Here is a 27,598-nt window from a genome sequence, read left to right on the forward strand (position 1 = left end):
AGCTACTGGCATTAAAGTTGTGAGCTACTGCATAAATTAGTTTGCTCTCGGGCCATTTTTCCTGAGCTAAGACAAAAACGTGTGAGCCAGAGGCTAAAACACCATGAGCTAGCTCACATTAACTCAGCTTAGAGGGAACACTGAAGGCAGACTATAAATGTTATTTCCTAGCTAACCAATAATGGTGGAAGAAACTTCATCTAAAGATAGTTGCCTTGAGTGAGGGAGGGAAGTGAGAAGAAAGCTTCTTGAGGCAAGGATTGAGTTCCACTGGCTCATTTCACCCCTCAGTTTCGGAGCTAGTTTGTAGCAGAGGGCTGAGAAGCAAGGACCATTCTTCCATACCCCCTCATCCCTGGCAAAGAGAAAAGCTGAACCTTGACACTCAGAGTCCATTGCCTGATCACTGCTGTCCTCCCCAGCCTAGCCTGTTACAGACTGTGTGGAGCCAGTTTTCTTCTAACACAGAAACATTGTTCTGAGGCATATGGCTGCGGGAGGGGGAGGGAATACTGCACCAAACATTTGGGTTGTCAAGCACCCAGTGACAGTGAATTTGTTACAAAAGCTGGACAGTGTGCCTCTGTTGACTAAATACTCCCCCCCCCCAAATAAAACACTCTGCATTGAGCTTGATTTTCCTTCTTGTGTCCTCACCATCGTGTGACATGTGAAGAAGAGGTGCTTATCAAGCTATATATTTTAAACACAGCAATTCCACATCAGTTTGGGTGCTGGACTAAGGAGGTCCAATTGCAAAACAGCAGAGTGCAGCAAAAACAGAACAGCAAATTGATTTGAAAGAGGTCTGTGACATCGCTCAGTTCTTGTAACTTCAGACACTGCATGCTTATTTCTCTTTGAATCTGTTGATGACTTTCCTACAACACCACAGCATGCCAAAGTGGTAATGACTGGCAAGTATTTTTTGTATGGCACCACCATGTGAAGTGGATTTATTTCTTATCATTTCAGGATTACTTTCATTCATTACTTGGACCTTCAAACATTAAAAAAGCTATTGAAGAAGCTGAAAGACTTTCAGAGAGTCTCAAACTCAGGTATGTTAAAAAATTAAATGTTAATATGTATACTAGAATATGTGCCTCTTCTGTCATTGCATTTCATCTTCTGCCTTCAGTAAGAAAAGGTGATCCCTTAAGATATTTTCAGGTAACCATGGGAAAGGCATTTTGTGCATTGAGAATTCAGACTATGTCCTTAGTTGTTCTTGAGTGCTACTACAGTATAGTAATCAGTGTCACAGAAACTTTGACACATGGCATAATTTTCCAGTGACTATACTTATTGAACTAATAATGCAAATGGTAGATTTAGATGTAAGGGTGGGGGATAGAGAAGGGATGAGTAGAGTAATTGGGATATGATACTGCATTTGCAGCCCCTTCTTCTTATCTGATAGGTAATAAAGGTTGTCACAGTTCTTAGATAACAATAGCTTTGTGCAACTTTAACACGTAGGGGCTTACACTGCAAGGTGCTGGTGTTCTTACATCAACTTGCCCCAAAATTTCTATCATCATCTAAGGCCCAGTGCCAGTACTCCCCTTGTTGAACTAAGGGGCAGGGCCTTCTCCACGGCAGCAGGTTACTTGGGATACTCCATTCCCATACCTAAGACAGCTGCCCCTTCTTTGTTATTTGTCAGGCTCCAGTGAAAGACATTTCTGTTCTCCTGAACTTCCAATGATTAAGCATCATATGCAATACAAGACTACTTTACTAGCCAGGTGTTTTGAAAGAGGTCCATATGGTTAAGCCTACAATAATATACTCTGTAATAATGAACTAAAGCAGTATGGTCAGTTGTCCAGTGGTAAATGTATGGTAGATATAGGGTGCGGTCACACGTACCATTAAAAGTGTGTGTGTAGCGCTCAAATCTGAACTGCTGAATATTGATTCGATGCAGGGCAGTTCAGACGAGCATCCAAGAATGCGATTCATTCTGTTGTGCGTGATCAGACATCCAATACTATCACGCTCATTTCTTGGAGCATGCGTAATCAGATGGTGATTTCTGGGATGGGAGGGGGTCCATTGAACATGCGCCCAACTGTTTGGAGCTAGGAAATCAAAACTTTCTTCAGAGGCAGTGACAATAATATCTTGAAATCCTCCACATTGAAAAAAAAGAATTTTTTCCTGTTCTGAATAGTGGGATAACGTTTCCCCCCCCCCTCCGATCCTGTGTTGATTGGAGAAGCAGAAGCGTCACCTCAGATTCCCGGATGATCTGGCAATGCGCATGTCTGCTGGGGCTTTTTTTTTTTTTTAAAGGTGAGAGGCAGTATCGCACGTGAGCTGTCCAAACAACAAAAAGCCGATCTTGTGCTGCTGTTTTGAAAAAGGGCCGGACTTTATGTGCTGTCAAATTAACGCGGCACTGACCCGCAGCAAGTCAGAATGACCCCAGATGACGCTCGATTGCCAGATGTGTATGTCAGAACGAACACATTTAATCCGTCAGCCAGACGGAGCTGTGTTGTCACTAATGGTACATGTGACCGCACCCATAGAGTCTTCCATACTTACAATAGTAGCCTTTTGGCCATCCACAGCACTTCAAGAATCCTGGGTAGGATTTCTCTTTTGAGTTTCTGTGGACTTGGAATGTAGTCCATTAGGGCATGTATCCCTGCAAATTTCAGTTCTATCTCAACACTAGATTTATCACAGCAAAATCATCTACCCCTAGTAACTGTGCAGCTCTTTAGCATTAACAAACAGGATCATGGCTACAACACCAGTAGTGTTAGTCCCTATGTGCTAAAGCTGCAGTGCAGTCTAGTGTAATTGAAAATATCAGGGCGTTTTTGTGTGTATGGATCAGTTGTGGTTTTGAATGTATACGTTTCCATACTAAGGCATTATATGTATCTCACAGGGTTGTTATAAGGATAAAATGGAGGAGAGTCTCCATTGGGAAGAAAGGAGGCATATAAATAAATGACTGAATATGTATGGAACGGAAGTAATTGAGGACTTGCCATCATAGTTTCTGATGTATGTGTTTAAACCATGAGGAAGTTCTACTGTCACTTATTCTTACCAGACTAGCCTTTGAGTCAAGTGTCCAAAAAGATAGCTCTGACTGCTATCTTCAACAAGCAACATAGATTTGAGGCTGTGCTCACTTTATTTCAAACAACACTGCTTGTTAATTGCAATAAAACAAAGTGAAACCACTATTGAAATGTGGGGGGGGGGGGGGGGGGGAATGTTTGTCTTAACCAGATATGAAGAAGCAGAAGTACGGAAGAAACTGGAAGAAAAGGAGAGGCAAGAAGAGCTTCAGTTGAAAAAACAGGAAGCAAAAGATGATACAAAGGTATCAGCGAAAACCTCTTCAGAAACTTCCTTGGATTCCAAAGGGAAAAATCAAATGGTGAGTGAGATAGCTGTCCTACTCACCAGGCTAGAGGTCAAGCCCCAGGCAGCAACAGAGTTCCACAGCTACAGGATCTGGAAGACAGGATTCAGCAGTCAGATGCTGGAGTCACAGTCCAAAATTAAGTCCAGAGCCAGACAAGGTAGTCCAGCATTCAAGTAGCATACACAACCACCAGCTTAGCAGGCAAAGCTGCAGACAAGCTTATCCCACACTAGCATTCCCACCTCACTGCAGAGAGTTATATGGGGAGTTTCCCTTCAGTTGATGTTGGGTGCAGCATTAGTCAACAACAACAACAACAACAACAAATTTTATTTGTATCCCGCCCTCCCCGCCGGAGCAGGCTCAGGGCGGCTAACAGCATGGTTCAGGGTTGAATTATACAAATGGATAAAATTACATTAAACATTATAAGCATTTAATTAAAATTTGGTTAAGTTTTAAAATTAAATTAATTAATTTTTAAAAGTGCTAGTGCTATGTTTACTTTTTCTGATGGCGGTTTCCTTCGCAATTTCCATTTTCATCAGGGAAAGCCAGTCTGAAGAGGAAGGTCTTGCAGGCCCTGTGGAACTGTTCTAGGTCCCGCAGGGCCCGCATTTCCTCTGGAAGTTGGTTCCATAGGCTCGGGGCTATAGAGGAGAAGGCCCGGTTACGGGTGCTTTGCAGCTTCACCTCTCTCGGTCCGGGGATAGTCAGCAGGTTTTTCCCGGCTGACCTCAGTGCTCTCTGGGGTTCATATGAGGAGAAACGGTCCCTAAGGTAGACAGGTCCTCGACCATATAGGGCTGCGCCTCTCTACATGAGGAGCAGTAGGCCCAGATTTTGCAGGGACTCATTGGTCTCCTTTGGTACTTCCTCAATAGAGGGGAGGCTTTAGGCTGCCAGATGTGCACTCCTGGTCCAGGCCTCAGCTTGGGAGGAAGTAAGGGTAGAGCGCTGGAAGGAGGGAGTCCCCATTGCTGGGTTGTTGTATTAGGGCAGTGGTGCTCAGCCTGTGTATTACAGAAAGCCACACTTACAATTCCCAACAACCAGAAGAGTCACATATCCATCAGAGGTCCATCAGGGGCTATTAGCCACAGGGTATTGATAGAACTCTCTGTCTGGGGCGCTGATGCTCTGTATTCTTGGTGCCTGGGAAGGGGCAACAGTGGGAGAACTTCTAGTGTCCTGACCCCACTAGTGGACCTCCTGGTAGGACTTGGGGGGGTTTTGGCTACTGTGTGACACAGAGCGTTGGACTAGATGGGCCATGGGCCTGATCCAGCATGGCTTCTCTTATGTTCTTATGTTCCTTTTTGGTTAAGAGCAGAGGACTCTAATCTGAAGAACAGGATTTGATTTCCCACTCCTCCACATGCAGCTGCGGGTGACCTTGGGTCAGTCACAGTTCTCAAAAGAGCTGTTCTCTCAAGAGCAGTTCTTTTAGAGCTCTGTCAGCCCCACTTTACCTCACAGGGTTGTGGGGAGAGGAAGGGAAGGAAATTGTAAGCTACTCTGAGTGAAGGGCAGGGTATAAATCCAATCTTTTCTTCTCTTCCTTTTCTACTCCTGGGGAACACATGGCAGTTCTGGCTGTGGGTGGGTCCATGCCTAGGCCTCCTGACTCAAGGACCATGCTGGCTTGGGGGCTAGTGCCAGCAAAGAGACCCTGCAAGGAGGCACTGAGGAAACTGCCTCCCAGGGAGCATCTGCCAACAGGGGCTCAGGGCAAATCCAACTCCACTGATGAGGACTCATCTTTCCATGGTTTCATTCATTTTCCCTTACTGATCTTCAGTAAGTTCAGGAAGTTTATTAGCCAGGGACATCTGCAGAAATAATTTGAGGTGTGGGTGGGCGAAGTGGTCAAGGTCACTCAGAGCACACTGTAGGTCGGACCTGTTGGAAGTGTATATGTTTCAGGTGCACTAAAAAACCACTCGAAAACAGTAAATTTAGAATTCCAAGGAGAGCAGGCGCTGCATCCCACTCCCCAGCAGACACCCAGGGAGCAGCAGACCTATTGATGGAGAAGTAGGTCTCTGTAAGCAGTAGTCTGACATCATGAATTAATTCTAGAGAACATTTTGCTCCAGTTTCATTTCTGTCCTTTAAAAAATGTCTTTCATAGCGGCACAGGGGCCACTTCCATTTCACCTTTTTCTTCCTCATGACTGCAGTTTCAGTGGATGGGTCTGTTCTCATACAGCTGCTCTTGCTGGTTGTTTCAGAAAGTAGCAAATAGTGAAGAAACGGGACTCGTGTTTATACACAAAACAGAATAAGGTAGTGGGTGTACCATTTGAGAGCTCAGGTATATGATTATGTTTTTCAAAGTAGTAATTAATAATGACCTGTAAGTGGAAAATTAGCATAGCATAGGGAAGAGTAGGGGTAAACTTGTTTTTTTCATGGAGATCATTACAAATGTGACCTCACCGCCACCACCTGCAGTCTGAAGTGGTGCAGTTTGTTTTGCCCTTTTTAAAACTCTGCCACATCAATCTGCTGCATGCCTAGACCAGGCCATATTTACCCAGGAATCTCTGTTTCTGGAAAGGGATGTGTTTGTGTGTGTGAGGAATAAAGTGGTTTCTAAATGTTTTTCTAAAAATAATTTAGATCAATGGTGAGAAGAAGGGTTCAGCAGAAAGAAAGGAGCAGCCTGAAACTGGTAAGTGACATGTACAAATTAGTTCTCTCTCCCACCCTAAAACCCTGGCTAGGTAGGCCAGGCCTCAGCAGAGTACAAGCAAAGAGTGGGTGTGCACTACAGAAGGTGTTCATGGAAATAGGCCCCGATAGAACAGAAAAAAGAAACTCTCCTTTCCCCCTCCCCATATTATATCCACTGGGACCAAGGGGAGAATTTCTTCCCACTCTGAAATATGGAATTCCTGGATATGAGCAAATGCTATCTTGCAAACATGCCCAAGGGAAACTCTTATTGGATTGTATGGCCGCACCATGGAGCATTCTTCTGAAAGCAATTGAAATAGCCCAAAGGGAAAAAAAAAGAATCCCTTTCTGACTGCTTTGGGCTATGGACTGAATGTGTCCATAATCATACTGTTTCCACACTTCCTGAACCATAATCACCTTGCGGCTGTCATCAGTTGTGTCCAAATTTTGCAGTGGTCAAATTTTGCAGTGGCCAATCTTGCTGCAGCCATCATGTTTTCCAGTAGCTACCCATGCTCTTTTTCCATTTGTCCAAACAGAATCAGCAATGGACTGCATATCACTGTTCTCTTCAGTGTCTTACTAATTACATTAGATATCTTGCAAAACAACTTCACAGCTGACCAGTGCCACCATACAGAAATAGCAGAACTGTGCACTTATAAGCAGTTGTCAGAATAAAGCTAACAGACATTCTTGTTCCATTTGAATCTGGCTGGTCTGGTCTTGCTGGTGGTTCTGGCCTGGGGTGCATGCAGGTGATGGTCCCTAGCCTAGTGGTCAGTAACAGAGGTCTGAATGACCTTCCTTTCATTATTGCAGCTACAGGGCACTAGGAGCAAAGATCTTTGGGTCAGGAAGGAGGAAAGCTAGCTTCCTGCAGCTGTTCGTTCTCTGGCCAGCATCTGGGACAAGGCTAATCTTCCCTTTGTCATGGCAATACCCCTTGGAAGGGAGGGATTGCAGGTTTTTGTGGTGCTTGGTCCTTGGGCTGGTGGTAGAGAGAGGCTGGCGCATGCTCACTGCTGTTGAGAAGCTTTGTTTTATCATAAATGTGTTTCAGTAAAACAGCTGAGAACCCACCGTCTTCTCTTTTTCTGGGAGAATATTGTATTTCTGCAGAGGGGTTTTTGTAGCAGGAACTCCTTTGCATATTAGGCCACACACCCCTGATGTAGCCAATCCTCCTGGAGCTTACAGTAGGCTCAGTAATAAGAGCCCTGTAAGCTCTTGGAGGATTGGCAACATCAGGGGTGTGTGACCTAATGTGCAGAGGAGTTCCTGCTACAAAAACCCTTTATTTCAGTAATCTTTCCAGTTATTTGCAGAAGTTCCCGTAGTAGGCTGTGCCTCACTTTACATTGCCCTTTCTAAATAGCTGCTGTTCCTCCAGGAGGGATCACAGCGGAGAAACTGTTTATGATGATGATGGACAAGAGCATCAAGCTAATGGTCATGGATGCCCGGAGCCTGAAGGATTATCAGGAGTCCTGCATTATCAACTCCATCAGCGTTCCAGAAGAGGCTATCAGTCCTGGGTATGAAATGAACTTTTCCTAGCAGAACCTGAGCCTGCTCCGGCGGGGAGGGTGGGATATAAATAAAATGTATTATTATTAACATATGAACATATGAAGCTGCCTTGTACTGAATCAGACCTTTGGTCCATCAAACTCAGTACTGTCTTCTCAGACTGGCAGCTACTCTCCAGGGTCTCAAGCTGAGGTTTTTCACACCTATTTGCCTGGACCCTTTTTTGGAGATGCCAGGGATTGAACCTGGGACCTTCTGCTTCCCAAGTAGATGCTCTACCACTGAGCCACCGTCCTTCCCTTAAGACTTACATACTCGTTGGATGTTTACTGTTTGTCGGAAGCAGAACAGGGAAGAAAATGTTGTGGCATCTGTTTCTCCAGCTGCAATAAAAAGAGCTCAAGCATGCACACCTTTTTCTCTTTATTGGGGGTGTTTAGTAGGACTGTGGAACTTTTTACCAGGGGATATGGTAGTGCTCACTAGTGTAAATGAATCAAAAAGAAAAAAAAAGGACTCAACAAGCCTCAACAATATTCTTATGAAGAACACAAAGGCAAAGCTGAGGCATCACTTTATACTCTTAGAGGGCTGGGAGAATGTGAGGAAAGAAGTATAACCCCTGTGGAATAATCCTGATTTAATTGACAGCAACATGGTAGTGGTGGTAGGTAGCAATATTCCCATCAGTATTTGGTTTATTTTACGTCATTTATGCCCAGCTTTCTCTCCATGGCACAAGTCTCCAGATCCTGGTCCAGCAGACCAACCACTGCACGGTGCTTGCCCTCAGTGTGTTACATGAGGAGGGAAGGGGGACGTATTAAGTAATTCTGGGGGCATCGATGGGTTCTGGGCAGGGGGGGAGCATTCCAAGGGAGTGAATGAAAGCATTTGTTGGTTCAGGGTGGAGTTGTGGCTGATTCCCTCTCCCTTCATTCTGCTCACTGCTACCATGCTGGGTCTCTTTGATAAGGAGCCAGTTTTGACTTGTGGGGGTGAGCAAGGAAGTAGGTAGGCTGATCTTCCCAGCACAAATTTAAAAAGACATGCCAGGATATGGACTTTGTAGTCCTGGGCCTTGTTCTCAGGCACACACACCATTGGTGTGAGAAGGCACTCAGGTGCTAGTAGCTAACTAACCTTAGAAACAGTGTTCTCCTAGTGCCGTGATCAATGTGCCAGTTTGGTTAAGTGCATGGACTCTTATCTGGGAGAACCAGGTTTGATTCCCCACTCCTCCACTTGCAACTGCTGGATTGGCCTTGGGTCAGCCATAGCTCTCACAGAGTTGTCTTTGAAAGGGCGGCTTCTGGGAGAGCTCTCTCGGCCCCACCCACCTCACAGGGTGCCTGTTGTGGGGAAGGAAGGTAAAGGAGATTGTGAGCCGCTCTGAGACTCTTGAGATCCAGAGTGGCAGGTGGGATATAAATCCAATATCACCTTCTTCTGCATAGTCTAGCCTCCCAGAGTTGGGCTGGTTTGTTTTATTTTTGTTGCATGGAAGTCTAGATTGCAAGGTACAAGGTTGGGGCAACTGATCATGTCCTGCCCTTGCACCGCATAAGTGGCAAATTGACTCGTTGAGTTGAAATATTTTCTTGTGTTCCTTCATTATATGCTTGTTTCAGAGTCACCGCTAACTGGATCGAAGCTAAACTCCCAGATGCTTCCAAAGAGCCTTGGAAAGAAAGGGGGCAAGTCAATTATATTGTTCTGCTTGACTGGTTTAGTTCTGTAAAAGACTTGCAATTAGGAACACCCCTGTGGAGCCTCAAAGATGCACTTTTCAAGGTGAGAAGATTCAGGCTTACATCTGTCTAATTACCTTGGATCAGAGAAACTCAGTAGACATAATCTTGACATTCAGATGTCAGTGTTTTTATAAAGCCTGTCAACAAACTGAAGCTTTTGTTTAGTTTATTGTTTCAAGGGCTGTTAATTAAGTGTATATAAATTTCCATGTGGGATATTGGCCTCATGCATACATGGTTAAGTATTTTGTCCAAATGTGGTTTAAGATTGGCCACATAGTAGGAGATTAAAATAGTTTGAGGTGGCTTTATGCTAGTACTACATCTGTATTGGGCTGTAGGCAGTTTTCAAGATAAAGCATGGTTTTGTTGCACACTTGGGGATCTTACGCCAAAGTTAAAACATCAGACTGTGGCTAAATATGATGTCTTCTCAGGCCATTGAATGAAAGGGCTGTGGCAACATAATGTTTTCAGTCTTTGCACTGATTGTTCCAGTGTAATTTCAAAAAGCTAGAAAGGAAGAGATGTTCTTTAAGCAGCATTGCATGGCTTTTTAATGTCTCTCTATGTATATGTGCACGTGTGTATGCGACAGTAATTTAGACTGGAAAAGGTAGGCAGGGAAAAAGCTTCATTTCCTCTTTCGGTCTTTAGTGGCTATTTGTTATCTGTGTGATGCTGAACCAAACTTCTTGCATTTAAAATAAGGTGTTCCAGAGTGTATGCAGTGAGTCCTGTGCTAGCTATTATTTTTGCAAAAAAGTGTTACATACAATTTTGTTGTCAGATGTTAAATTCCAAAATCTCGTTCTCGGTCCTTTGCCACATTTTATACATTAATGCAATCGGATTGAAGTGTGGCTCGGAATGTTTTTTGGGTATGGATTTTTGGGGTGGTGTGGGGTTGGGATTTCTTTTGGTAAACTACCCCATCTTTCACTTTCAGTGGGAAAGTAAAGCTGTACTACAGAATGAGCCCTTGGTCTTAGAAGGAGGGTATGAGAACTGGCTTCTCTGCTATCCCCAGTACACAACAAATGCAAAAGTAACTCCACCCCAACGCAGCAAGAACGAAGCAGTGTCTGTCTCACGTGAGTATGAAAGACACGTTTCTCACGTAAGTCTTTCTAGTACTGCAGTCCTGTGCATTACTTTCTTGGGAGCAACTCCTATGGAAAGCAGTGGGATTTGCTGCCGAAAGATCAGGATATAGAGGTTCTCTTCCAAAACATGCTTATTTTAATTATTTTAAATTTTTAGCATTATTTCCCTACCAGAAAAAGACCCAGGTGATTTACAACCATCAGAATACACTGATGTTCTAAAAATCAGTACCCAGCATCTTCCTCACTCTGTGCCATCAAATGTTTGCTTTTTAAAGGGCCTTTTAAAATACAGCTTGAGAAATAAACCCAGTCCTTCCCCCTCCCCCTGCCATTTGCTTTCACATTTGCAAAGTCTCATTCTAGGTGATACATTGCCTAATAAATGCAGGCCGGGAAAATAATCTGTGTGCTACACAAGGCTTTCCACCTGCTTTACATTCAAAATAGGGAAGGAAATAAAGGCACCATGTAACCAGCTAGAAGTTGCATTTTTGTCTATCTGAACTGGTTTTATATCTTCTCTGACTGCTTCCTCTACTGCAAAGACATGCAGGATGCAAACTGAAATAAATATAAATAGCTCAAAACCCCTTCCATATGCTATGCCAAATTATTTTCTGGTTCATAAAGTGATCAATTTAGTTAGTTTGCAGTATTTCATTTGCTTCTTCTGACCATCTGGTTCTGTAGTCTGTGTAGGTAGGGAAGGCAGCAGGGCTTTTTTTGAGCAGGAATGCAGTTCCAGCTGGCTTTGGCATCGGGGTGTGGCCTAATATGCAAATAAGTTCCTGCTGGGCTTTTCTACAAAAAGCCCTGTGAAAAACAATGGTGATGTCAGGGGATGTGGCCTAATATGCAAATGAGTGCCTGTTGGGCTTTTTCTACAAAAAAAGGCCTGGAAGGCAGCATTGTGTAGTTTTATCTTATAAGATCTTAGAAGCTAAGAGGTTGGTGCCTGGATGGGGAACCATAAGTTGGTTGCAGCTTGATGGCACTTACATACATCATCTGCAGATAGTACCATACCATTACTAGAGTAGCTCTTCGCATTGTGAAGATTTCTCTCTCCCCACCCACCCACCTCAGCTTTAAAATGCTCCTTCTTTTTGTGGTTTTCTAGTGGATTTTACATACCCATCTTTGGAAGAGCCAGCTCCACCTGTGGTACCAGTTGTCCATGTCAAACCTTCCACCATTGAAATGCCTGAAAGACCTGAAATGGCAAATGACAAGGAAGGGAGAGGGGAGACACTGAAACCAGCAACTCCTACTGGATCCGTTGCTGTTGCTGCTAAGTCCGATGGCACATCTTCTGTTTTGCAGCCAGCATCTTCTGTGAAGATTATTCCTCAGGTCAGCTGTACAGCACTTTCCAGTCCTCTTAGTAAGGGGAAAGGGAGAAAGGAGGAGACAAGTTTGTTCTTATATAGGTTGTTCAAGGCACTTCTCTCCTTTTTTTTCTGGGGCAGTTGCCTACATTCACCAAATCACAAGCTACTTTTGAAATTTGGATCTTTGGGGGAGGGAGAGCTGCTCATCTGTGAAATGGAGCAGCCTCACTAAGGGTCTGTTCAAACCCTGTTCTAGTCCCCACCCCTTGGAAGTTTTCCTGGAAGGAATGAAGCCTTGGGGTCATGCCCTCCTGCCCTAGAGCCATGAATGCCCTCAAGCGGTCTCTCCTGAGCCTGAGAGACTGATAAAATTAGTATTTATCTAGCACTTCAAAGTGTTCAGAGCTTGTAAGGCAAGCAAGATCAGCCATGCGCAGTACTTGGATGGGAGACCACCAAGGAAGACTTGGGTTGCTGTGCAGAAGAAGGCAGTGGCAAATCACCTCTGGGGCTCTCTTGTTTGGAACACCCTGCAGATGGAGTCAGCAGGAGTTCACTGCAACTCAATAGTACCTTCTTCAAAATCTTCAAGTTGCTTTATCTTGTTACAATCCATACAGCAGCCCTGTAAGGTAGATCAGCATTATCTCCATGTGGCAGGTGTGAAGGACTGAGAGAATGGCATGCCTGAGGCCCCCTAGTGAGTCCATGGGGGAGGTGAAGTTTAGACCGGGCACTTCCTGATTCACAGTGCAGTCTCATAACCACTGTGCTGTGCATGGCTGAGGTTGCATCCTCACAGGAGCAGGAGAGATCTTGTGTTCAACCTGATCTCTCCCCCAGCACATTTGTGGGTATGGAAAACCACAGATACCATCCAAACAGAGGGTGAATGCATGCAGTCAGTTGTATGTTGCCTAAATAAGTTGCTTGGCCATAGGAAGTTTTAGCTGTACAACAACCTTTCATCCAAAGAAAAATGATAGTAAAGCCTAGTCTTTTTTTAAAAATAGTTTCATCTTTTTATTTTAACATTGATCCAGATTGATCGTACAAAAAAGCCTTCAGTAAAAATTCCAGATGATGCTAATAGGTCAAAAGCGGAGAGCCCAACCATTGGCAAGCAGATGGTTTCAAATGGAAAAGTAGTTCCTGATCGTTCCACAAAACCCCCATTGGATACAAAACCTGGTCTGGCAGAGGAAGAGAAAGGCCACGAGCTGACAGAAAAGGAGAAGAGCAAGCAAGAAAAAGAGCTGCAGGAGAAAAACCAGGAAGAACAGAGAGAGTGGCTCAGACAGGAGAAGCAAGACCAAAGGCAGAAAGGCAGAGTGGAACAGGAAGAAATGGAAAGTAAGGAAAAAACAAAAGAAGAAATGGAGAGAGGCGAAAGAGAACCACAGGCTAGCAGAGAGATGGACGAAAAGCAGGAGCTGGAGAAAGCCCCCACAGAGCTAAAAGAAATTAAAAAAACAAGTCAAATTGTAAGTGAGACCCCCCCAGAAGGGAGGAAAAAACTAGATGTTGGGAGCAACTTTGTCAATGAAAAAGAAAAGGTCACCCGGACGCCAGAAGCACAAAGGCGGAGATTTGCAGAGGAGTCTCGGGCAGCTGCGAGGGGGGATTTGGTCTCAAACAAGGTGAGCAGCTCAGCCGGTGTAAAAACAAAGCAGAGAGTCTCCCTTGCAAAGTGCTTTTATTTTCAGGCTGGATTCTGAGAAAAGGGGCCTTGCTTCTAAAAGAGTGTGCCATTTAAACTAAATGGTGTTTCAGCCGTAGCACTACCATGAGGCAGGGCCAGGTCTGTGCCTCAGGGAGCTAATGGGCAACAGGGAGTTTGCAAGGAAGCAAGGAAGGAAGGCAGTGCAACATTCACCCTTGTGGTGGTGGGCCTCCCTCTCCTCTGTCCTCTCAGGCGGCGGGGGTGAGGCGTGTGGTCTAATCACAACAGGTCTGGCCAAACCAGGGGCCGGGGGAAGGGGAGTTTCTCTCTGTTCACCAGGGCAACAAAAGCCAGTTTGAGTCTAGCTACGACCTGTGCTGGGGGGAAGCTCAGGGAGGCTGTACTTTCCATTTTTGTCTAATGTTCTTATATTGGATGTAGTGATGGCTTGAAGCATAGATGGCTTTAGAATGGAATTTAGGTAGATAGCTCCAACAGTGGCTATTAGCCACAATGAATAAAGGGGCAGAGCATTAATCCAGAGGAATTTAGGTAGATAGCTCCAACAGTGGCTATTAGCCACAATGAATAAAGGGGCAGAGCATTAATCCAGAGGAATTTAGGTAGATAGCTCCAACAGTGGCTATTAGCCACAGTGAATAAAGGGGCAGTAGCATTAATCCAGAGGCAGTAACAATACCAAGGCTAAGAGGAAATATCAAAGGGGACCTGTATGCTTTTGTTTGTTGACCTCCATGGCAACTGGTTGGCCATTGTATGAAACACACATGAAGGTGCCATATACTGAATCAGACCATCAAGGTCAGTTTTGTGAACTCTGACCAGCAGTGGGTTTCCAGGGTCTCGGGTCTTTCCCATCACCTACTACCTGATTTTTGTTAAAAGTGGAGATGCCATGGATTGAACATGGGCCCTGCATGCAAAGTGGAGGCTTTTCCACTAAACCAGTGCCCCTCTCCCATAAAATGCTGGACTAGATGGACTACTGGTCTGCTCTAGCAGGGCATCTCTGATGTTTTCATTGCTCCCAGACCGTGAGTAGAAGCTGCAACAGCCACTTTCTGCTTTTCTAGGCGGCAGAGATTTCCTGAGTCACCATACAGTTACACTCTCCACATACCCCCCTTCACATACCCCTCCTGCTGAAAACTTTTGTCTGGTGATATTTGGGAGTATCTGGCTTTGACAGTTAGAACAGCCTTGCAGTTAAAATCCATACAGGTTACCAGGCTACAAAAATGTTTTACTTGCCTTTGTTCTCTGCCTGTGTCCATGCTGAATGTAACAAAACTGAAGTCTTTGTCTGGGAAAGCATTCATCTGGTATTTAGATGAAAATTTTAACACAAGCAGAAGTAATAGAATGCACTAACTGCAAATATATTAAGAGACCATTATCTGGAATTATAACCAAGTGCCTCTGATGGAGGGTAGGGGTCTCTGCTTCCCCCTCCACAGACCAAGTTAATAAGCATCATATGGTCCCCAACTATGATAGTTAAAGATCAGCTCTTCCCACACAGCTGGCATGTATTTGAGGCAAATTATATCCTCAGCACTTAATTAAGGTCTTCTGAATGCACTAGTAATAAGGCTGGTTGTGGGGTGCTAGAAATTTGCTATGGGTGAATTTCTTGTCCTTGGCAGGGGGCTGGGGAGGGAAGGAAAAGATAAAGGGAGGCAAGGTATGTCAGGAAGGCAGTGGTTGGGAAGGGAAATGGAGAAAGTGGGGAAATGTGAGGTAGGTTATCAGAGAAGGGGGTCTTTCTGAAGATACCCCCTTCTCTGATAACCTAAGCTTTGGTCCCCACTGTGAAAAAAGACTGCACTTTTCCTAGACAGAGGCTGCAAGGGGGGGAGATAGAAAGCAATCTACCAGAAAGAAGAGATGGGGTAGATTGCTTTCTATCTCCCCCCCCCCCCCCCCCCGCAGCCTCTGTCTAGGAAAAGTGCAGTCTTTTTTCACAGTGGGGACCAAAGCAACTTACATCATTCTCCTCTCCCTACTTTTTATCTGCAGGACAACAACCCTGTGAGGCAGGTTAGGCTGAAAGTCTGTGACTCGTCCAAAAGTCTGTGACTTGTCTGAAATCACTCAGAGCTTCCACAGCAAGAAGCTGGATCTGGCAGACCCTGATCTGAAGTGCCAACTGCCATGTCACACTGGCTGTTGGGGGGGGGGGGGCAAGGCGGTGACCTCAGCAGGGCATAATGTCTCAGAGTGTACCATTTTCTCCCGGGGAACTGGTATCTGCCCATCTGGAGAGCAGCTGTAGTTCTATCTCCAGGCCATGCCTGGAGATTGGCAACAATGGTTCCCCAGGAGGAACTGGCTGGCTTGGGGGTGGAGTCTATGGCACTGTACCTGTCTGAGTTCCCATTCTTCCTCAAATCTCACCTTCTCCAGGCTCCACCCCTCTAATCTCCAAGAATTTCCCAACCTGGAGTTGGCAACCCTCTCTCCTTCCCAGCCAACTCTCAGCCTACCTTTATCTGGCCCCTCACTTTCCATCTCCCCCCACCCTCCCCGTCTTTCTCCACAGTGGGGATCAAAGCAGCTTATATAATTTTCCTTTTGATTTGCACAACCCTATGAGGTAGGTTAGGCTGTGACCGGCCTGAAATCCCCCAGTCAGCTTCCACAGTAGGAACCTGGGTCTGGCAGACCCTTCCCTGAAGCGCTGACTGTCACATCACAGTGGCTGTCAAAGTGATTGTGGGCTGAAATCATATATCATACTTCCACTTAAATGTACTTTAAATATAATAATTTTAAGAGATGAACTGAGCTCTCTCTCTCACATTTACTAAAGAACTGCAGCACCATCCCCTTCCAACGATACATCAGTGGAGTATTTAAAACATTTTAAAATCATACCAGAAACCTATTATTTCCCTGAGGATCTAATGGAACACCATTTGTGAATCTTTACTATATCTCTTTGTCTTATACCTTTAAGAAAGAAATATCCAAGACACAGCTGCATGGAGTTACCTAGAATAGTTTTCTTTAAGTAGAGTTAGTTTTCAAGCTTGTTGGAGAGAGCATTTTGCCAGTAAAATTCAGAAGGCTTTTGCATCTAGTTATAGAAGAGGTTCAGGATTGGTTCTAAATTGCTTCTAAATTAAACACTTAAGTGGTATTGAGAGCATTTTGTTATCAAAATTCAGAAGGCTTTTGCATTTGGTTAGAAAGAGGTTCAGGAATAGCTGGCTCCTGATAAATGTAATTTAGAGAGCATTTGACCAGCCAAATCCAGAAAGCTTTTGGATCTGGTCAGGGAAGAGATTGAGGACTGGCTTGCCTCTAGTATAAATATAAACACTTAAGTGAGATTGAGAGGTAAGTTCTTAATAATCATAAAAAATATATATATTTTAAAATTACTCATTTAAAAATTTTGAAAGTTATCCACTTCCATCCAGCTTTGTGTTGTAGCTTGCTATAATCACCATGGTTTATTCCCACTTGAGAAATTCTGAAGAAAATAAAGAGGTTGCAGAGAGCATTTTGCCAGCCAAATTCAGAAGGCTTTTGCATCTGTTTAGAGAAGAGGTTAAGACCTGACTGGCTCCCAGTATTAACACTGAATTGTAATAAGAAGCTGACAACTTTGAAGAAAATAAAAATACTCCTGAGGAAGACTTTTGATGAAATGAGCCAGGTGCTTGTTGGATGGACTTTTCTTTGCAATCTTGCAAAGCTGAGCTTCTTTATAATGTGTTTAAAAATGATTTATATGACTACTTAAAATGTTTTACTTAATATACTATTAGCCAGTATATCACAGTAGGTGGGTGGGTTTTGTTTTGTTTTTTGTATTTTCTGAACAGGAGCAAGCAGCCAGGCCTAGTTAAGTCATACCAGTCAGGTGGCATCAAAATAGGCCTGGAAAGGGCCTCCTCCCCTCACTGCCTTTTACTGACAGAACCAAGCTTGGCTGTAGGGTTGCCAGGTCCAACTCAGAAAATACCTGGGGACTTGGGTGGTGGAGCCAGGAGACTTTCCCATTCCCCCCCTCCCCGGCCTAAAAAAATAAAATTACAACATTGCCATTCCCCTGAATACAGTCTTCATTTCCTTGTCCCCCCCCCCATCAGCTGACTGCACTTCCACTAAATTAAAGTGAGCACACACAATCTCTCTCACAAGGCAGCCAAATAAACACAGTTTACAAGCACACACTTTTGTGATCTCACTGGGGAAATTTACTCACCAGAACCATCTGCTGTATTTCAACCAACTTCTTAAGACTAACAGGAATATGAAAATAGAGCAGCCTGCCTTTTATACACTCAGGCTCCAGAAGCCCTCAGCCAATAGGGGGAAGGCTTTCTGTGTTTGTTTCCCTCCTCCTCCCACCCTCAGCCAATGGAATGCAACAGACCTTGATTGATGGTTTGATGGGCCAAAGGTTGATGCAGTACAGTCCTAATCAATCAAGGTGCTTCATTTTGCCACCATGAAAGGGCTTTTATATTATTATTATTATTATTATTATTATTAGGTAGCTTGCAGGTAGGGTTGCCAATCCCCAGGTGGGGGCAGGGGATCCCCTGGTTTGGAAGCCTTCCCCCCGCTTCAGGGTCATCAGAAAGCAGGGGGAGGGGAGGGAAATGTCTGCTGGGAACTCTGTTATTCCCTATGAAGATTTATTCGCATAGAAAATAATGGATAATTGATCCGTGGGGCTCTGGGGGGACTGATTTTTGAGGTAGAGGCACCGAATTTTCAGTACAGCATCTAGTGCCTCTCCCCAAAATATCCCCCAAGTTTCAAAACGATTGGACCAGGGGGTCCAATTCTATGAGCCCCAAAAGAAGGCGCCCCTATCCTTTATTATTTCCTATGGAAGGAAGGAATTGAAAAGGTGTGCCATCCCTTTAAATGTGATGGCCAGAACTCCCTTTGGAGTTCAATTATGCTTGTCACAGCCTTGATCTTGGCTCCACCCCCAAAGTCTCCTGGCTGCACCTCCAAAGTCCCCAGATATTTCTTAAATTGGACTTGGCAACCCTACTTGAAAACTACCATGTAGACTTCCCAATTCCCAGGTCCCAGCGGGGGATCCCCCGATTTTACAGGCTTACTCCTGCCCCCAGTCAGCTGGCTGGCAGGGGGAAGCCTCGCCCCCACAGCCACCACCTACCTCTAAAGCTCAGGCAGGTTTAGAAACCTGCAAACGGTGTGTGTTTCTGTTGTTTGTGTGCCTTTAAAGTTGAACAGGAAACAGGAAGCACTTCATGAGGCAACAGCAGCTTCTGTTTGTTTTGCTTTCGTTTTCAGAGCAAGTAACCAGACCCAGTAACTGTGTGCGTGTGTGTGTGAGAGAGGGAGGGTTGCCAATCCCCAGGTGGGGGCAGGGGATTTCCCGGTTTGGAGGCCCTCCCCCCCCACTTTAGAAAGCGAGGGGGGGGAGGGAAATGTCTACTGGGCACTCTTGTTATTCCCTATGGAGAACGATTCCCATAGGGAATAATGGGAAATTGATCTGCGGGTGTCTGGGACTCTGTTCTTTGAGGTAGAGGCACCAAATTTGCAGCATAGTATATGATGCCTTTTTCCAAAACACCCTCCAAGTTTCAAAAGGATTGGACCAGGGGGGCCAATTCTCTGAGCCCCCAAAGAAGGGGCCCCTATCCTTCATTATTTCTAATTGAGGGAAGGCATTGGAAAGGTGTGCTGTCCCTTTAAATGTGATGGCCAGAACTCCCTTTGGAGTTCAATTGTACTTGTTCCAACCTGGCCCCACCCCAAAGTCTCCTGGCTCCACCCCCAAAGTCCCCAGATATTTATTGAATTGGACTTGGCAACCCTACTACCAAGTCACAGGATGAGCATAACATTCCCTTGATCAGCAGTTTCTTTAAAATATTTATCAGTAGAACTAGCAAAAATCTTGTTTTGTGGGTCTGTATTCTCTTTAGCAATGAAAATGTTCTCTCACTATTTCTTTCTCATTTAGAGCAGTTTTTTAAAAATACAGAGCATTAATTAAAAGACCACTCTTTTGAAGCTTTCTACATTTCTATATAAAAACTGAAAGTTTCCCTTTTAAAATCTCTTTTTTGCAGCAGACTGGGCTTAAAGAACATCCAGAAACAGAATCTCAAAAGCCAGGAGCCAGTAGAGAGGAAACTGAACAAGATTCTGAAAAAAATAAAGTAAATGCATTGTGCATAGCTCAAGCAATCTAGAGCAGTTGCCATAACATCAACTCATTTTGTATCTGTTGTCATGTAACTACTTCCTCTTTATAAGAGGAATCCATAACCATTTGTGTTATGTTTCATAAATACACGTGTTTCCCAATAAAAAGCAGATTCAGGGGATTGCTCATGTGCGATGTTGGTCATCTTGCTGCTAGGTTAAAAACTTCTTTAGAACTTTGAGTTCTTCAGCATGAAGAGCCTTTTTTGTTCTGGGATCTCTTCAGGACACTAAAAGTTAGTGCAGGAAGTGAGTTGTCTGGTTTCATTGTTTTATGTATGCAGGAGGTTGATAATACTTAGGCGAACCCTCAGAGAAAGTTTCTTGGGCAAGACCACCTGTTGAGCTCTGAGTAGAGGTGCAATTAGAATGACAGACTTCCCCACAGATTCATTCTCTCAAGCCACTGAGCTCTCCAGCTGAACGCTCTGACCCATAGAGCTCAGATCCTTAGAAATTCACCTCCAGCGCTACCTTCACTAGTCAGTCCTTGTTCAACAGCTGACTGTGCCCACACCTCAAGTCAGACTTCTTGCCTTCCAGATTCCCTCTCCCATTGTTGTCCATCTGCTGGCTCTTTGGAAAAGTTCCCAGATAGAGTTTTGCATTTGCCGAAATCATTGTGCTGTCCTTCTTTTGTATGCATCATCCCAAAGACAGGCAAAGTGCGCAATATGTTGTGTTCTTATCTTTTCTTGTGTCATAGTTTTCACCCCCCCCCCTTTTTTTTTAAGCCCCAGCGGGAACCATTAACAAGGGCCAGGAGTGAGGAGATGGGCAGGATAGTGCCAGGACTACCTTCTGGTTGGGTAAAGGTAAGCATAACTTCTAACGTTAATGTTGAGTGTCAATTAAAGGGGATGGGAGGAAAATTAGCTGGCTGAAGCCCATAAGGATTTCTAGAATCCTGAAGGATGAGGCTTTGGGATGTGGGCATGGGGTTTCCAGATCGTTCCTCACAAGCTCCCAGCATGTCTTTGCGTGATAGTTGTTCTGAACCATCTGAGGTTTCATTTAACTCTTCCCCATTTCTTTTTCTGCACACGTCCCTCGAAGTTTCTTGATCCGGTCACCGGGACCTTCCGTTACTATCATTCCCCAACCAACACCGTCCACATGTACCCACCAGAAATTACTCAGTCTGCCACGCCTCCTTCCACACCGCCCACTCATAAGCCAAAGCCCCAGACTGTTGTTGACCAACGGGAAAGGGAACACTCCAAGCTGAAGCGCTCTTACTCTTCGCCAGACATCACTCAGGCCATTCAAGAGGAAGAGAGGAAGAAAATCATCATCACGCCTACAGTTAATCGTGAGAATAAGTATGTCTGCTGCACCTGCCCTGATAGCCTTATAGGATCTCACTATCCCAAATAGTCTTATAGGATGTCACTACTCCAAATTACTTTAGAGCATTCCTATTAGCCCGATTGAATGCGCAGCTCACTGCTGTTATAAAGGGAAGATTAAGAAAGGTTCCTTACTCAGACTGCCTTTGTGATTGTCCTCTGGGGAAAATTGGTACTTTAATACATATTTTGTTGGAATGCCCTCTTTATTATTAGCCTTGGAAATAGGTTTTTAACACAGCACCTGTATAATTTTTCGTCTTTGTCTCACCGCAAGCTAGTTTTACTCCTTTTATCTGACCAATTTCCACTGTTGTTAGATTTTTTCCATTGGTTTAGTGTTGTATCCAGATAATGTTACTTAACAGATGGGGTTTTTTGATTAGTCAAGACTTTTAGTCAATGAGCTTGAATCAGATTAAAGGAAAGGAAAGGATATAGTTCTGTGGGATATTTGCTAAATGTGGTGTGGCGGTTAGTGGGACACATGAAGGATCATAGATGCTTGACATTACTGGTTTAGGGGTTCTGAGAGATACAGGATCTGTGAACAGCAAGCATTATATTTTAGACAGAATAAGGTCTCAGCCATCGCTGCATCATGGCTGTGGACAAGGCTGTGTTATTTTAACCAGTCAATGCCACTTGCCTAAACAAAAAAACTATTTTGAGTTGTTGCTTGGCTTTACTTGCCCCTTCTCCCTTATTTATAATTCATTTCTTGGTAGAAAACCCAGAGGGATGGAACATATAAATGGAATAAGCGGCTTCTAAAAAACAACGTATCAAGAATGAAAATGTTTTCTCTGTTTAATTGTTGCCTCTTTCTTACAGACCCTCAAGCTATACAAAAGCTGAAATATCGAGGCTTTCTGCTTCTCAGATTCGTAATCTCAACCCCGTGTTTGGAGGACAGGGACCAGCCCTCACAGGCCTTCGAAACTTAGGAAACACCTGCTACATGAACTCCGTCTTACAATGTCTTTGCAACACGCCACACCTGGCAGATTATTTCAACAGAAATTTCTATCAGGATGATATCAACAGGTAATCGAACTCTTTTTGGTTGATGAGATTCTTTTCTTTAGTCCACATCTGTGTGCAAAAATTATTACTTTTTTCAGAAATGCTACAAATGTTTCAAAAATAACACAGTCATTTTTAAAAATTGTAGTGCTTTCTTTAACGGCAATGTCTGCAACAAGTAAGTCTGAGGTGGATTAACAGTGGAAGATATTCAGTGCATCAGAAAGAAATGTTGGGTTTTACCACTGGGCTGCTGTCTGTGGGGTACACAGCAGGCTAGGGAAATGTATTTATGGTCCCTTGACCTTCTTGGAACTTGTAGGAAATGAGCCACCAGCATTAATATCCTAAACAGAAAAAGGACTCTGCCAATCAGCAGCTTTTGTCTGTAGATGGTATTAATTCTCCCTCATCACAGAGAGGTGTGCTGTTGTTTCAATCATCTAGGATGGCCAAGGCTAGCCTGCTCTCATCAGATTTCAGAAGCTAAACAGGGTCAGCCTTGGCTAGTACATGGATGGGAGACCACCAGGGAAGGCCATGGTTGCTAAGCGATGGCAAACCTTCACTGTATCCACTGGATGGGAGACCACCAGGGAAGTCCATGGTTGCTATGCAGAGGCAAGTGATGGCAAACCCTCAGTTTGCCTCTTACCTTAAAAACCTTATGGGGTCTGCACACATCACCTGTGACCTGATGGCACTTTCCATCACCACGAGATGACTGAGGAATCAGCTTTGGTGTAACTTATCTTATGATAAGGAATTAATTTTGGAAAACCTGATGGGGATGTTCTGTTCTTTGGCACAATGTTTTCTAACTGCATTCTTGGGTAATTTCAAAAGCACTTCTACAGGAAAATGCTAGCTTGGCTGATGCTGCAAGTGTCTTGATATTGGAAACAATCATGATAATATCTTCTTAGATGAGCTAATAGCGCAGGTTTTTTATACCATGCTGTCCCTATCCTGCCCCACAGGTCTCTAACAGAGTGGTCCCAAGAGCTACACCCTTGTATGCCTTCAGAAGACTCAGGAGGTTGTTAGCTCTGCTGAGGACCGATTGCAGTGTTGTGTCTGGAAAAGACCCATTTAGAGATGCTTTGTAAGTTGTAGACTTATTACAGATAGCTGCATTTGCAGAGATAGTGAACGAATAATCCTGAAAGTGACATCACTCTCGTGTTGACACCTTTTGTTTCAGATTTTTGTTGTTGTTGTTCTGCTTGGATACTGCTGGCCATTTAAATTCTTGTGTTTGCTGCAGGTCAAACCTCTTGGGTCACAAAGGTGAAGTGGCAGAGGAGTTTGGCATAATCATGAAGGCTCTCTGGACTGGGCAATACAGATATATTAGTCCAAAAGATTTTAAAGTCACCATTGGGAAGATCAATGACCAGTTTGCAGGGTACAGTCAGCAAGACTCTCAAGAAATGCTCCTGTTCTTAATGGACGGTCTGCATGAAGACTTAAATAAAGTGAGTTATATTCTTGTCAGTATTTCACACATAACGTTTGGCAATGTAGTGTTATAAAACAGGAGTGTGAAATTCACACTGTTTCTGTTCCCCCATTTCTCAGATGCTGGGTTTGCAAGCGGTTTGCATAACTTGTACATCTGCTTGTTTAAAAGCTGTATTTTTAAAATGTTTATTTTAAAGCCTGAGGCTCTCAAGCCGTTTGATACTTAAAAACAATGTAAATCAAAACAAAAGTTTATGCATCTAATTTGTACTACCACAAGCAGGGGGTATAACCAGGGCTTTTTTTGAATAGTTCCGGCTGGCTTGGCACCAGGGGGTGTGGCCTAATATGCAAATGAGTTCCTGCTGGTGCTTTTTCTACCAAAAAAAGTCCTGGGTGAATTATTCCCACTGTTTCCCACCCCAACCTTCGATCCTGCCTTTGCTCTAGGATTAATTTAATTTAATTTGCGACTTATACCCCGCCCTATCCCACTAGGCGGGCTCAGAGCGGCTTACAACATTAAAACATTGCAATAACAATAAAACATATCTAATTAAACACAACAGATTTAAAAACTCATAAACATAATACATAAAATAGAGGATCATAACTCCAACAGTAATACGGCCAGAAGCCACAGTTTGGCAGTTGGTACAACTTCAGCTGATCAGCACCACTTAGCACAGCTTCAGGTCATTGATACCACTCATACCCTGACCAACTCAAGCACAAAGGTAGTAAAGTGCTGGGGGAAGGTTTCAGAGGAAGCTCGGTAAATTAAAAGCCTGGTGGAAGAGCCTTACAGGCCCTTTGGAACTTAGGTAAGTCCCGCAGGGCCCAGATCTCCAGCGGGAGCTCATTCCACCAGGCAGGGGCCCAAATTGAAAAGGCTCTGTTCCTCACTGATGCCAACCAGGCATCCTTAGGACCAGGGATCACAACAAGATGTTGTGTGAATGATCTCAAAGCCCGGGGGCGGGGGGGCTCATATAGGGAGAGGCGGCCCTGAAGATCTGCAGGCCCAGGCTGCATAGGGCCTTAAAGGATGATAATATTAGGGTGAGAACAGGACAGAAAACAGCCCCAGTACAGAAAAATACTATTTTACACAGTACTTTATTTAGCAAATTCTTTTTCTTGAGATATGAGATAGGCACTGGTCAAAAGGTAGAGGAAAATTCACGAAGAGTTGGGTCATGTTGACTTGACTAAAAATAGAATCTCCACTCACAAAATAGGTGGAATTCTGCATCACCAGGTGCTGTATGGAAAGAGTGGAAGCATCCTCATGGGTATTGGACTGGCTTCAGCCAGATAGGGGGTGGGATAGCCTTTTGATTTAATGTAACAGCACAGTGCTTGTATTTTGAAAAGCAATTGCACATCTAAACCAGGAACTAGGCACGTGGCTACCATAGTCTCTTAAGGCTGTCTACAGATAATCCTTGGCCGTTGTACATTCAAATGGGCCACCTTTAAATTCAGGGCCATCACATCAGGGCTGCCTTCTGTGCTAGCTCCTGTGAACTTGATGGGGGGGGGGGGCTTGTTTGGCTTATTTAATGTAGCTAACATGGGAATCATTTTTGCCTGGCCTACTAAAGATCTGCTTTTCAGTCTCTTCTTCCCCCTCCTATTTTTACAAATACTCTGATGCCTCTTAGAGAGTAAGTAAATGAAAACTTAATTGTTTCTTCATCTTGTGTCTAGTGCATACGATTTTTAATGTGTTTGGCCATTTCACTGCTGCATGCCAGTTTTACCTCACTTTTCATCCAGAGGTGGGTTCACAAAGCAGCGTATAGCAATTTGAAATGCAGATATAAGTAAAAAAGGAAGCAGTACTGAGCGAGGGTCCAGGCATAGTGGAAGAAGGGCAGGCTGCTTCCCGTTCTCTGGCTTCAGTGATGACCAGTAGTATGTATGGGGATAGGATTTCACCCAGCATTGGTGGAATCTGGTATAAATCATGATTTTGTGGAATTGATAAATCCTCATTCCTAAATGGCAGCCATAAACCACTTTATAGTAGAGAACAGGTTTGCTAATATGGGGATTTGGTCGGTGTGTAGGAGTGTTTCTGGTACGCAAAACTTTCCAAGTGAAGAGGGCCCTGCAGCAAACCTCTGAACAGCTCTCATTAATCTTCTTTTCTTTGCCTGCACAGTGTTTGACCCTGCTGTGTGTGAGATTTGACCCAAAAAATTTCTGCTTTCTTCAAAACTCCTGCCTGAAGGAGGGAAAGAGCTTGTCAACATAGCAGGAAGGCTCAACATGTGTGTGTGCGTGTGGCATGTTCTTTCCTTCTTTCCATCACTGCACATGTTTTCATTCTTGTATGTGAAGCCATTCTGTGGTTCAGACACACTTCATAGTAATTCAGTTTCCCCTCTTCCCAGGCTGACAACAGAAAGCGCTATAAAGAAGAAAACAAGGACCACCTGGATGACTTCAAAGCGGCTGAGCTTGCTTGGCACAAGCACAAGCAGCTCAATGAGTCTATAATCGTTGCACTTTTCCAAGGCCAATTCAAATCAACGGTGCAGTGTTTGTCATGTCACAAAAAGTCCCGGACCTTTGAGGCTTTTATGTATCTGTCTTTGCCCCTCGCATCCACTAGTAAATGCACTCTACAGGTAAGTCCCGTGGGAGAGGTTAGGTCAGAAGTATAATATAATCCCTCAGATATACTGGCCACGAATCTTCTGCTCTGCCGTTGGCCTGCCAGCCGTCATGTTTACAGCCATCCCATTGGCTGAGGGTTGAGCCACTGTTTCACAGAGGATACATTCTAGCTGTATCTGAAGAAGTGAGCAGTGACTAATGAAAGCTCATTCCCTGCCACAAATGTTGTTAGTTGTTAAGGTGCTGGAGGACTCTTGTTCCCTGTGCTGTGCTGTCAAGTTTCTCCCCCCCCCCCCCCCATCATCTGTAAGAAATGGGAAGGGGGTTCAGCCCAGGAGGATGCATTGAGCTTCAGTATCAGTTGCAATGCAGCAGTCTCTCTAATCTCTCTTTGGAATTCCATTGTAAGAGAGCTGCTACTCTTAGGTCAGCAACTGAATGTCCTGGAAGGTTAAAACATCCCCCCACCACTGGTTTTTCAGTGTTTCTAATAGCAGCAGAAAAGAGCTGTCAGTGTGTTCTTGATGCACACTGCAGTCACAGCAGAAGTTGCAGACTCAAGTGGGAAGGGAGGGGTGTGTGGCTGGAAGAGATCCTGGCTTCAAGTGTGACTCAGGAACATATGAACATATGAAGCTTGCCTTATACTGAATCAGACCCTCGGTCCATCAAAGTCAGTATTGTCTTGTCAGACTGGCAGCGGCTCTCCAGGGTCTCAAGCTGAGGTTTTTCACGCCTACTTGCCTGGACCCTTTTTAGTTGGAGATGCCAGGGATTGAACCTGGGACCTTCTGCTTACCAAGCAGATGTTCTACCACTGAGCCACCGTCCCTCTCCTATATAAAATATAGTCTTCCAGCTAGAGGCAGAAAGCTCTCCTGAACAATTCTGTTCTGCACATTTTGTTAAATGATAGAAGCGTGGGGCCCTTCCCAAGAGTCTCAGGCCGGTCATTCCACAGTGTGGGATCCACCGCAGGGAACGCGTGCGGGCAGCTGTCAATTTTACCTGTGTCGTGGAGTGGCACCTTCAGGAGAATTAGCTTACATGAGTGCAGCTGTCATGATAGAGCATTGCAGGAGAGGCGGTCCTGCAGGTATGCAACCCTTGTCCCTCTTGGAGAGGAACCCCTTTGAGAGGATTCTGAGGGCAGCCATATATTTAAGGCCTAGATTCGAGTCCAGAAGCAAGATTTTCAGGATATGAGCTTTTGAGAGTCAACGCACTCCCTTGGTCAGAGAGGTTGAGAGATTTGGTCTGGAGACCAGTTCCTATGAAGAAAGGTTGAAGGAGCTGGGCATGTTTAGCCTGGAGAGGAGGTGGCTGAGAGATGATATGATCACCATCTTCAAGTACTTGAAAGGCTGTCATATAGAGGATGGTGTGGAATTGTTTTCTGGGCCCCAGAAGGTAGGACCAGAACCAATG

At 44.4% G+C, this 27,598-nt stretch overlaps 1 protein-coding gene across 1 annotated transcript in view; it reads left to right on the forward strand.

Moving 5' to 3' along the window:
- USP8 (ubiquitin specific peptidase 8) overlaps positions 1–27,598 on the forward strand; it is a 41,642-nt gene that overhangs the window by 11,107 nt on the left and 2,937 nt on the right. Inside the window, exons 4-17 of the mRNA XM_060259734.1 lie at positions 976–1,061; positions 3,259–3,409; positions 6,023–6,074; positions 7,461–7,620; positions 9,247–9,409; positions 10,319–10,463; positions 11,599–11,831; positions 12,853–13,449; positions 19,568–19,657; positions 20,438–20,518; positions 20,760–21,025; positions 21,887–22,099; positions 23,346–23,556; positions 25,945–26,181. Of these exons, the coding sequence (XP_060115717.1) occupies positions 976–1,061; positions 3,259–3,409; positions 6,023–6,074; positions 7,461–7,620; positions 9,247–9,409; positions 10,319–10,463; positions 11,599–11,831; positions 12,853–13,449; positions 19,568–19,657; positions 20,438–20,518; positions 20,760–21,025; positions 21,887–22,099; positions 23,346–23,556; positions 25,945–26,181 (2,685 nt within the window). The remainder of the gene's footprint in view (positions 1–975; positions 1,062–3,258; positions 3,410–6,022; positions 6,075–7,460; positions 7,621–9,246; positions 9,410–10,318; positions 10,464–11,598; positions 11,832–12,852; positions 13,450–19,567; positions 19,658–20,437; positions 20,519–20,759; positions 21,026–21,886; positions 22,100–23,345; positions 23,557–25,944; positions 26,182–27,598) is intronic.

This window comes from Heteronotia binoei, chromosome 19, assembly GCF_032191835.1.
Source record: "Heteronotia binoei isolate CCM8104 ecotype False Entrance Well chromosome 19, APGP_CSIRO_Hbin_v1, whole genome shotgun sequence".
Taxonomy (NCBI): domain Eukaryota; kingdom Metazoa; phylum Chordata; class Lepidosauria; order Squamata; family Gekkonidae; genus Heteronotia; species Heteronotia binoei.